Source organism: Diaphorina citri, unplaced genomic scaffold (assembly GCF_000475195.1).
Source record: "Diaphorina citri unplaced genomic scaffold, Diaci psyllid genome assembly version 1.1 scaffold211, whole genome shotgun sequence".
NCBI classification, from domain to species: domain Eukaryota; kingdom Metazoa; phylum Arthropoda; class Insecta; order Hemiptera; family Psyllidae; genus Diaphorina; species Diaphorina citri.
Window position 1 is genome coordinate 264,752 of NW_007377648.1, and position 11,846 is coordinate 276,597.

General features: G+C 42.1%; 1 protein-coding gene across 1 annotated transcript in view; it reads right to left on the bottom strand.

Moving 5' to 3' along the window:
* The window catches only part of LOC103506060 (trichohyalin-like), a gene marked incomplete at its 5' end in the record, with an annotated part of 30,155 nt that extends 18,316 nt beyond the window's left edge, over nucleotides 1-11,839 (bottom strand). Inside the window, 14 exons of the mRNA XM_026821214.1 lie at nucleotides 590-796; nucleotides 1,605-1,904; nucleotides 2,144-2,219; nucleotides 4,639-4,779; nucleotides 5,209-5,332; nucleotides 5,367-5,557; nucleotides 6,685-6,831; nucleotides 7,365-7,411; nucleotides 8,631-8,723; nucleotides 9,220-9,303; nucleotides 9,773-9,937; nucleotides 10,223-10,450; nucleotides 11,028-11,128; nucleotides 11,724-11,839. Of these exons, the coding sequence (XP_026677015.1) occupies nucleotides 590-796; nucleotides 1,605-1,904; nucleotides 2,144-2,219; nucleotides 4,639-4,779; nucleotides 5,209-5,332; nucleotides 5,367-5,557; nucleotides 6,685-6,831; nucleotides 7,365-7,411; nucleotides 8,631-8,723; nucleotides 9,220-9,303; nucleotides 9,773-9,937; nucleotides 10,223-10,450; nucleotides 11,028-11,128; nucleotides 11,724-11,839 (2,020 nt within the window). The remainder of the gene's footprint in view (nucleotides 1-589; nucleotides 797-1,604; nucleotides 1,905-2,143; nucleotides 2,220-4,638; nucleotides 4,780-5,208; nucleotides 5,333-5,366; nucleotides 5,558-6,684; nucleotides 6,832-7,364; nucleotides 7,412-8,630; nucleotides 8,724-9,219; nucleotides 9,304-9,772; nucleotides 9,938-10,222; nucleotides 10,451-11,027; nucleotides 11,129-11,723) is intronic.
* Between the last annotated feature and the right edge of the window lie 7 nt (nucleotides 11,840-11,846).

Here is an 11,846-nt window from a genome sequence, read left to right on the forward strand (position 1 = left end):
GTCATATGTTTAGTGTATAAAATAACTGGACTAGGAAGTGCTAGCTTTCGTCACCGCCGTGACAGACGTGCCTCACTCCGGCTCCTTACTGCAAATCTGTGGCTTGAGTCCCCCGCCGCAGCATGGTTCGCGCGTCAGTACGACGTAGACCTCTCGTTTATGGGTTGTTGTTGTTGTTGTTGTTGTTGTTGTTGTTGTAGCGGCTTTAGCTTTCGCTGAATGGCGATAGCAGAATAAAGAAAAGATGTCTTGTTGTATCTGCTATCCACCGGGGTGATGGTCTCTAGCTCTAGCCATGTTAAATTGGCTGGCTCGTCTTGAACCGCAGTCAACCATCGTGAGGACTTGTACTTGGTCTTTAAAAGCAGAGAGAACCCTTTGAGGAACTGCCAGCTAGCTAGGCTGGTTAGGGTTAGCTGTTCTCCTTCCTGTTTATAGTCCCACAGCCAGACGCTAGTCTTCTCTCTGTTTAACGTCCCCTACGAATAGATGAGAAGGCACGTAGTAATGCTGTGATATCCACACAAGTTGTGAAGAAGCTCTCCCCTTTATCACAAATATTCACGATTTGATTTGTCCTTCTTCTTACCTTGGTTAGATTTGTCGAGTTTGTCTCGCAACCTCTCCACTTCGAGTGGCGAGACCGAGCTCTTGTCTTGTTTCAGAGTCTCGTTCTCCTGCAACAGTTTCTCGATGTCGCGCGACATTTTCGAGATCTCCAGCTCGAGTTTGTCTCGAATCTGGGCGGTTTTCTCGTAGCGGTCCAGCAGTTTTTCGTAGTCCACGTCTGTGGTTCCTGGAAGTGAAAGGGTTAGTTTAGTCATAAAATAAAAGGGTTAGTTTAGTCACGGTTAGTTTAGTTTAGTCATAAGAAGCACGGTTAGTTTAGTTATAAAATAAAAGGGTTAGTTTAGTCACGGTTAGTTTAGTCACGGTTAGTTTAGTTTAGTCATAAGAAGCACGGTTAGTTTAGTCATAAAATAAAAGGGTTAGTTTAGTCACGGTTGAAGCACGGTTAGTTTAGTTATAAAAGGGTTAAAGAAGAACGGTTAGTCCAGTTATTACGCACTTGCCATGCAGAACGTCCCGGGTTCGAGGCGCACTATTGACAAAAAATTTGCACCCGTATCTCGATTGCAGATATTTGAACGGGTTACTTTTCTGGTGGATGATGTACTATAGATTTGGTAACACTATACAAGAGTCTAGTTTTTTTTTTTAGTTTGACCAAGGTAAAAAGGTGAACAAGGGGAAAAGGTAATATAATAGACTCTTGAGTGGAAGGTAACCACTAAGTGAGGTTAACGCCGGAGGCGTTCTCTACCACCTAACCCTTAGAGCTCCATATAATCAAATTCTCAAATAAATGAGGACAAAATTCCATGCCTCGGCTAGAATCGAGCCCACCCCCTCCTGATTACCAGACGAGCGTCTTGACCACTGCACCATCGAGACAGGTTATTGTAATTTTACTGTAAAAGATATTAAAACTCTGGTTTTGAAACTTGTACTAATAGAATCATTATTGTTGCTTGTGCAACAAAATTGTCGCGCAACGTTGTGCAACAAAATGTAGCACAAAATGTTTCTAATAAAATTCTTACCTTTACTCCCTTCCAACTTGTACTTCTCAAAGTCGTTCTGCAACTTATCGTATTTATCCTTGACTTTTTCGTATTCAATATGTAGTCTATCCACTTCGTCACTGTATTTATCATTGATCTTCGCCAGCTCTTGGCTCTTTCGATCGTAGTCGATTTGAATTTCGTGGTATTTGTTGTCGACCGACTCGTAGTTGGCGTTCAACTTGGCGTAGCGTTCCTGTTCCATGGAGAGTTTGTTTTTGAGCACCTCCACCGACTCTTTCATGCGTTCGAGTTCCTCTTTGGACTCCTGGTATTTACCTGCAGGGAGGGAACAAGAAAGTTAACCCTTTCGTGACCAAATTAGAAAGAAAAGACTCACAAACTTAATTTTTGGTGTCAAAGGACTAGGGGTTATGTATTTATCAACTAAGCTCGATTTCCCATTTTAGCAAACCTCTGTTTTTAATTCAAACTGGATTTCCGTCTAGACCCTCCTTGAAGAGAACCCTTCATCTCCACTTACCGCTCCCGCATCATATCCAGTTCAACGTGGACACGATCCACGTCCTCTTTAGCTTTGTCCTCCGTCTCCTTAACCCGGGCCAACTGTAGCATGGCGCGATCATACATGTCCTGAATAGAATAGAATAGAATAGAATATGAATAGAATATGAATAGAATATGAATAGAATAGAATGGAATGGAATAGAATAGAATAGGATATAATAGAATATGACTGGGATAGAATAGAATTAGAATAGAATATGAATAGAATAGAATAGTTTTCATGTATATAAATAAAATCCACATCCTCCTTGGCCTTATCCTCCGTCTCTTTATTGCGGGCCAACTGCAGCATGGCACGGTCATAGGTACATGTCCTGAATAGAATAGAATAGAATAGAATAGAATAGAATAGAATAGAATAGAATGGAATGGAATAAAATTCTAGATCAAGTGTGCGGAGAATAGAATAGAATATACCTTGTTTATCCTGCTCGAATGAGACTAAAAAGTCCCTTTACCCCAGCAGTCTAAACAAGGTCTCGTTTATTTTATGGGTTTAATGTTGTACATTGTACAATGCTTAGTTATTACTATAGACTAGTATAGACCTTGCTTAATTTAAAAAAAAAAAGACAATAACAATAATGATGATAATAATAATGATAATGAGAAGAGGAAAAGAGGAATAGATTAAAATAGAGGCGCGCGAAAGTCAAAAGTTCGAAGCGCCGCCAGTCCAGAGTTTGCGCCGCCCGTCCGTTATTAACGCGAATTCGTCTGTAAATCGCTTCGAATCGAGAAAGTTTCAGTTATTATTCTTTCTCCTTATGCACCTACGGTTCAAAAAATTACACTGGAAAAATTTCTCTCTGTCTCCTACGCTGAAAGACCTTTTGTTGTCCTCTTTTCACGAGAAAACGGATCGACCGATTTGGACGAAATTTTCTGTGGTTGTCAAGAAGAGGGTGGCATGACATATAGGCTACTTATATTTGTCACTATCTTGATTCAAAATTGCGGCTCTTCAAAATCACACCTCTTACGCCGCGCTGATCCCGTACAAAGGACGGGTTTTTATTCTATCACATGTTTATTTTATTTTAACATCTGTTATTCTCTTACCTGTCATATTTCTCTAGCATTCTCTCGAATTCCTTGTTGGCATTTTCCTTATCCTCTAGCGCTTTCATGAGTTGCATCTGTTTATTCTATTCTATCACCTGTTTATTCTCTATTCTACCACCTGTTTATTTTATTCTATCACATGTTTATTTTATTTTAACATCTGTTATTCTCTTACCTGTCATATTTCTCTAGCATTCTCTCGAATTCCTTGTTGGCATTTTCCTTATCCTCTAGCGCTTTCATGAGTTGCATCTGTTTATTCTATTCTATCACCTGTTTATTCTCTATTCTACCACCTGTTTATTTTATTCTATCACATGTTTATTTTATTTTAACATCTGTTATTCTCTTACCTGTCATATTTCTCTAGCATTCTCTCGAATTCCTTGTTGGCATTTTCCTTATCCTCTAGCGCTTTCATGAGTTGCATCTGTTTATTCTATTCTATCACCTGTTTATTCTCTATTCTACCACCTGTTTATTTTATTCTATCACATGTTTATTTTATTTTAACATCTGTTATTCTCTTACCTGTCATATTTCTCTAGCATTCTCTCGAATTCCTTGTTGGCATTTTCCTTATCCTCTAGCGCTTTCATGAGTTGCATCTGTTTATTCTATTCTATCACCTGTTTATTCTCTATTCTACCACCTGTTTATTTTATTCTATCACATGTTTATTTTATTTTAACATCTGTTATTCTCTTACCTGTCATATTTCTCTAGCATTCTCTCGAATTCCTTGTTGGCATTTTCCTTATCCTCTAGCGCTTTCATGAGTTGCATCTGTTTATTCTATTCTATCACCTGTTTATTCTCTATTCTACCACCTGTTTATTTTATTCTATCACATGTTTATTTTATTTTAACATCTGTTATTCTCTTACCTGTCATATTTCTCTAGCATTCTCTCGAATTCCTTGTTGGCATTTTCCTTATCCTCTAGCGCTTTCATGAGTTGCATCTGTTTATTCTATTCTATCACCTGTTTATTCTCTATTCTACCACCTGTTTATTTTATTCTATCACATGTTTATTTTATTTTAACATCTGTTATTCTCTTACCTGTCATATTTCTCTAGCATTCTCTCGAATTCCTTGTTGGCATTTTCCTTATCCTCTAGCGCTTTCATGAGTTGCATCTGTTTATTCTATTCTATCACCTGTTTATTCTCTATTCTACCACCTGTTTATTTTATTCTATCACATGTTTATTTTATTTCAACATCTGTTATTCTCTTACCTGTCATATTTCTCTAGCATTCTCTCGAATTCCTTGTTGGCATTTTCCTTATCCTCTAGCGCTTTCATGAGTTGCATCTGTTTATTCTATTCTATCACCTGTTTATTCTCTATTCTACCACCTGTTTATTTTATTCTATCACATGTTTATTTTATTTCAACATCTGTTATTCTCTTACCTGTCATATTTCTCTAGCATTCTCTCGAATTCCTTGTTGGCATTTTCCTTATCTTCTAGCGCTTTCATGAGTTGCATTTGAAGCTTGTCTGTCTTCTCCTTCAGAATTTCCACTTCGGTCACTGCATCATCTCGTTCAATCTGGGAATAGAATAGATAAGAATAGGATAGGATAGAATGGAATGGAATGGAGTAGAATAGTTTCGTCTCTAACTCTTCAATTTTATTATACATATGTAGGTAAATGTGTTCAATTTTATTATCAATATTGTTTTATTAAAGTTGGTCTGGCTAGGGGACCTTAAACAGAGAGTATACCAGCCTGAAAGTTCCCTTGCTAAAGAAATAGCAAAGGTTGAGGGCGAAGGACGACCACTAGTAAAATTATCGTAGTCAAAACCAAATGTCAGCCCAAAGCAATCACCCTAGTTAGGGCTGATTGAGAGGCTGACGAAAAACGCCGATCCTGTCTGTACACGGGAGAAGGCGAAGAAAAAGAAGGAGTCTTCAATTATCATCAATGAATATTGTTTGGTAAAGTGACTCAGCAGTGAGCGTGTTAATATTTACCTGCAGTTTCTGCTGACTTAACGTCACCTTCTCCAATCGTTCGCGCAACACGTTGACTTCCGTGTGTATAGTTTCTTTGTCGCGTTGGCTCTTTAGGATTTGACTCGTTTGGTATTCTCCTCCTCTACTCAGCAGTGAGCGTGTTAATATTTACCTGCAGTTTCTGCTGACTTAACGTCACTTTCTCCAATCGTTCGCGCAACACGTTGACTTCCGTGTGTATAGTTTCTTTGTCGCGTTGGCTCTTTAGGATTTGACTCGTTTGGTATTCGTATCGTTCTTCCAGTTTTTTGAACTCGTCAGACAACTGATCTTTTTCTTTTTGCAGACGGGTGTGAATTAGTTGCATCTGAAATTAAAGAGATAAATAAAATAATGAACAATCACAGAGCCGAAAAAACTTCGGTCCTGCCAGGAATCAAACCCGGGACTTCCGACGTGCAAGCCTAAGGTTGCCTAGATACATGGAAAGAGAGTTAAATTTTCGGTAAAAGAAAGAAGAAAAGGACTTTGCTTGATAGGGATCTAACGTCGCCGTACAGTATGCACAGTATAACTGCTACGGTTTTAGTGACGGTCAGTGGCGTAGCGTGGTCTAAATTCAAGTGTAGGGCCTTGTAGGGCTCATGCACAGGTCTACCAAGTCCCATCACAGCGTAGTTTATTCGATCGTGGTTAAAGAAAATCAGTACCTACTTATGTACCTACCTAATTTGTTTAATATTCAGTTTATTATTATTCATTTGATTTTACTTTCATGTAATGATTGAAAAAAAAATCAAGACTAGAGCCCGTTCTCCCTTTATTCCTTTTAATGTTACCCGCGCCTACTAGAAAAAATCCACCCCGCTCAGGATTTGAACCCAGCACCTCCGGGTTGAGAGTCAGTACTTACCTTTTCGTATTTATCGTGCAGACGGTCATTGTCCAGTTGTATGGTCTCCTTTTCCTTCTGTAGCGATCGTGATTAAAGAAAATCAGTACCTACTTATGTACCTACCTAATTTGTTTAATATTCAGTTTATTATTATTCATTTGATTTTACATTCATGTAATGATTGAAAAAAAAATTAAAACTAGAGCCCGTTCTCCCTTTATTCCTTTTAATGTTACCTGCGCCTACTAGAAAAAAATCCACCCCGCTCAGGATTTGAACCCAGCACCCTCCGGGTTGAGAGTCAGTACTTACCTTTTCGTATTTATCGTGCAGACGGTCATTGTATCAAGACTAGAGCCCGTTCTCCCTTTATTCCTTTTAATGTTACCCGCCTACTAGAAAAAGTTCCACCCCGCTCAGGATTTGAACCCAGCACCCTCCGGGTTGAGAGTCAGTACTTACCTTTTCGTATTTATCGTGCAGACGGTCATTGTTTAAACCCACAAAATACAAGAGACCTTGTTTAGACTGCAGGGGTAAAGGGACTTTTTAGTCTCATTCGAGCAGGATAAACAAATTATATTCTGTTCAGTGCGTACCTTTTCGTATTTGTCATGTAAACGGTCATTGTCCAGTTGTATGGTCTCCTTTTCCTTCTGCAGACGGGATGATTGACCCAGGGATTTGTCTAGTTGAGATTGTACGTTGTCGAAATCATAGGTCAGCTTCTCCTTCTCCATTTGAAGCTGAGGGAAAAGAATAAAATAGAATATAAAGGGTGTCCCAATAAGAACGAAAAATTTGATTGTTTAATAAAGCAGGTGTTTCCATGGCAAAGAATAGATTTCTCACATGATTTGAGAAGTAAAGGGCCCTGAAGTAATGTAGGGCCCTGAAGTAATGCAGGGCCCTGAAGTAATGTAGGGCCCTGAAGTAATGTCCAATATATCTGGTTCCAGGGCCCTAATGGGAAGAGGGAGAGGTTGGGATTTAGTGCCTGTAATGCAGGGCCCTGAAGTAATGCAGGGCCCTGAAGTAATGTAGGGCCCTGAAGTAATGTAGGGCCCTGAAGTAATGTGGGCCCTGAAGTAATGTCCAACATATCTGGTTCCAGGGCCCTAATGGGAAGAGGGAGAGGTTGGGATTTAGTGCCTCTGGATGTCCCGGTATCCGGACATCAATCCCACACTCCCCATTGCAAACGTTTTTGCAATGGGCGTCTTTTTGAAGATTTCCCCCTCTCCACAAAAAAAAAAAAAATCTGAAATTATGTATGGACCAATAAAATCAGACAAAGACCTCTTCGACTTTGATGGCACAGTCGTACTTTTTGACAAAATTTTCGATGACAAATTTGAGGAAGATCTTGTTTGAGCCTTGACCACTACACCACCGAGGTAGGTAGCGCCTTGACCACTACACCACCGAGGTAGGTAGCGCCTTGACCACTACACCACCGAGGTAGGTAGCGCCTTGACCACTACACCACCGAGGTAGGTAGCGCCTTGACCACTACACCACCGAGGTAGGTAGCGCCTTGACCACTACACCACCGAGGTAGGTATTCCATACCTCGGCTGGGATTGAACCCACGCCCTCCTGTTTACCAGGCGAGCGCCTTGACCACTACACCACCGAGGTAGGTAGCGCCTTGACCACTACACCACCGAGGTAGGTAGCGCCTTGACCACTACACCACCGAGGTAGGTAGCGCCTTGACCACTACACCACCGAGGTAGGTAGCGCCTTGACCACTACACCACCGAGGTAGGTAGCGCCTTGACCACTACACCACCGAGGTAGGTAGCGCCTTGACCACTACACCACCGAGGTAGGTAGCGCCTTGACCACTACACCACCGAGGTAGGTAGCGCCTTGACCACTACACCACCGAGGTAGGTAGCGCCTTGACCACTACACCACCGAGGTAGGTAGCGCCTTGACCACTACACCACCGAGGTAGGTATTCCATACCTCGGCTGGGATTGAACCCACGCCCTCCTGTTTACCAGGCGAGCGCCTTGACCACTACACCACCGAGGTAGGTAGCGCCTTGACCACTACACCACCGAGGTAGGTAGCGCCTTGACCACTACACCACCGAGGTAGGTAGCGCCTTGACCACTACACCACCGAGGTAGGTAGCGCCTTGACCACTACACCACCGAGGTAGGTAGCGCCTTGACCACTACACCACCGAGGTAGGTAGCGCCTTGACCACTACACCACCGAGGTAGGTAGCGCCTTGACCACTACACCACCGAGGTAGGTAGCGCCTTGACCACTACACCACCGAGGTAGGTAGCGCCTTGACCACTACACCACCGAGGTAGGTAGCGCCTTGACCACTACACCACCGAGGTAGGTATTCCATACCTCGGCTGGGATTGAACCCACGCCCTCCTGTTTACCAGGCGAGCGCCTTGACCACTACACCACCGAGGTAGGTGGAGAGAAGGTTCGAGAGGATTTGAGAGGGGAGGATTTGAAATTTTTGCAACTAAATTAGAGCGCAGGGTCGGATCGGTGGATTGGATTTACTCACCTAACGTGGCCTGGGATCGTTCCAGTTCTTCCTTGGACTTATCCATCTCGAGGACTGCTTTGTCCCGCTCGGACAGAAGACGGGACAGAGTACCTGGACACGGGACGAGAAAGTCCATTATTAAATTGAGGGAAACCATTTACGAAAAATTATAAATGAGAGGATGGTCCAAAAAAAGGGCAAAAGTCGAAAATTCGAGTTTTGAGAAAATCGCTTTTGAAGGTTGAAAAGGTGATAAAATTCCTCGTAACTCGTGTAACTCCGTGAAAAAAAGGAGCTATCAATATGATTCTTTTTGTGTTCGACGCAGAACAATTTTGCGGATCCAAAAATGCAATAATAGGAAAAAAAAGGGCGAAAGTCGACTTTCGCCCTTTTTCAATCAGCCTCTCAATCGACCATAAGCTTTTTCGTTTTGTTCTAAATCCAAAGAATATACTTGCACCGCAAAAAACGTGTTAAATCTGGTCGAAATCATAAATTAAAAAAAAAGATGCGTTTGTGTGACTTGTATGTCACACTAGTACATAATGGGTTAAGAAAACTACTTCGGATTCGAACCCATGACCTTCAGACTGTTGAAACTGACCTTGAGTCCGTTCGTATTCCTCCTTCATCGACTCCATTTCTCCCTGAGTGTTCTCTAGTTTTGCTTTCAATCTGTAAACCTCGCCTGAAAAGGAATAGAATAAAGATCTTTTAACACTTTTTTCTGGCATTTTTCTCCGAAAAAGTAACTTTAGGTCGAATTTTATTTGCCGTTCTAATAGAAAAAAAGTTCAAAGAGTCGTGACGTCAAAGTTCAGGAAATGAGCAGAAATACAAACAAACGAAGCGGGAGCAGTCATGAACTATGACGCCATCGCGTACGGGAGCGTATGCCGTGACGTTAAAGTTGAAGATTTACCGCTATTTTTTAAAATCGATTTATCTCCAGACCTAGAAGTCGTAGAAGAAAAAGAAAAAATCGCTAGTTCCTTGATTTTTCTACTCTTTGACTTTCTGAAACCGCACCCAAGTAAGCGCAACTGCTCTATGCTATCTATTCTATTCTATTCTATTCTATTCTATTCTATTGTAACCTAATTTTCAAAAATAAAGAAATAATATTCAAATTCAAATTCTATTCTATTCTATCTTACCTTGGCTTTTCTCCACTTTCTCCTGCATGGTTTTCTCTTCTGATCTCACGCGTTCATTGTCTGCCTGTACGACTCTCAGTTCGGCCTGAGCTCGTCTCAGATCGGCACAAGTCTTGTCGTATTTCTCCTGAAGACGGTCCAGCTCAGCGCTTGTGCTTAGGGTGGCTGGAAATAGAAGAAGATTTCGGTAAGATAGCTTTACAGACAGTGAACTTGCCAGCCTAGTTAGCTTAGTTGGTAGTGCGTCTGCCTCGTAAGCGGGGGATGAGATGAGTTATTCATTTCTAACGAAAGTCACAACTTTGGCTCGGGGTTGTGTTTTTTGGGTCACTAGGAAGCTCTTCTTTTACTTAGTTTTTTCCCCACTAGGAAGCTATTCGCTATGAAAACCTTTTTTGTGGTTAGAATTTCGTTCAGTAAGAAAAAGCCCGGAGAAAAATTCAAACTCACTTCGTCCAAACGTAGTCTGGCTCCGTTCCAGCTCATGTTTGAGCCGCTCATTTTCCAGCTCCAGTCGTGACAGCCTTTGTCGGGCCGCCTCCCAGTCTGCGCCGGAGCGGCCCACCTCATTGGCGGCCTTGTCGAGTTCCGCCTTGGATTTGCCGAGTTCTGATTGGCTAGATTCGAGTTTGGCCTCGAGGCGGTCTTTTTCCGCCAGGGCGCGTTCTAGTCGAGCCCCTGTGGAGAGAAGAGAAAATAAATGATGTAGTTATTTGGGGACACGGTTAGTCCAGTGGTAGCCCGCTTGCTTGCCATGCAGAAGGTCCCGGGTTCGAATCCCACCATCGACAAAAATTTGTACTCGTTTTTCGATTGCAAATATTTCAATGGGTTACTTTCTGGTGTTCTCGTGTTGACCCAGCACCTAAATGGGAAGTATTGTTGTGTCTTTCTTCGCCCATCTGATGAGAGACATACCTACGACATGGGCATGCTACAACACAGGCCACATGCGGCTAATGTAACAAATGTTTCATTGCTACGAAATAAAAACCGGCGGTGAAAACACTCATCTTTTTTTTTCATCCTAGAGGGTTGATTGAGAAGCTGACGAAAACATTGACCCCGTCTTGTACACGGGAATAGGAGAAGAAGAATCTGTGGGTATGAATCTATGAATAAGATCCTTGTTTAGCGATACAAGGATCTTATTCATAGATTATTCACCAAGCTGTTTAGCTGACTGGGGGAGTAAAAGGACTTTTCAGTTCTCATTTCGAGCAGTGATAAACAAGGTATATCTATTTCTATTCACCTAATTCCTCGACCTCACTCTCATAAGCATGAAGTTTGAGTTTATACTCTGCAATGTCCCTCTCGTGGAGATCTCGCTCTTCTTGTCTCTCCTGATCTGCCCTGTATCAAGAGACAATTATGAGTTAATCAGTAACGTTAATTTTACAAATCAAATACCAAATTTAGAGAAGGCCTTTCACACTTGGAACAGCTGGGGTCCGTCCCTACCAATTTTAGACTCGTTAAGTGTGGTCTGTGTCGTAGAAAAAATCGTGCCCTACAATGGTAACACTCTCCTTTAAGTTAAGGTGAGCCCCGCCCGGCCACGGTTGGGCGGTCGGGCCATGCTACGACAGTCTGTGTCGTAGCACACGAGTCCAATGTTTCATTGTTCACTTACCTGTCTCTCTCTCTCTGTTCTCTAAGCTGGTTCATTCGCTTCTTCTTGTCTCCTATTGCTTCCTCAAGGGAACTAAGTGCCCCCTCACTGGAACAATGGTGTGCTTGCATAGCTGTAAGTCGAGCTCAGGCCATATTACGACACAGACCACACGAGTCTAATGTAGCAGATTGTAGCAGTCGTTTTAGTGCTACGAAATAAAAACGGCGGCGAAACACCCATTCTTCTTCTTTTTTTCATCTTCTCCCTCTTCTTCTTTTTCTGGTGTTTCAGTTTTTATTCCTCTTCTTCTTCTTTTTGCCTTCTTTCGCTTACCTGTCTCTTTGTTCTCTAAGCTGGTTCATTTGTTTCTCCTTGTCGCCTATTGCTTCCTCTAGGGAGCTCAGGGCCCCCTCACTGGAACAATGGTGTGCTTGCATTGCTGTAAGTCGAGCTCGG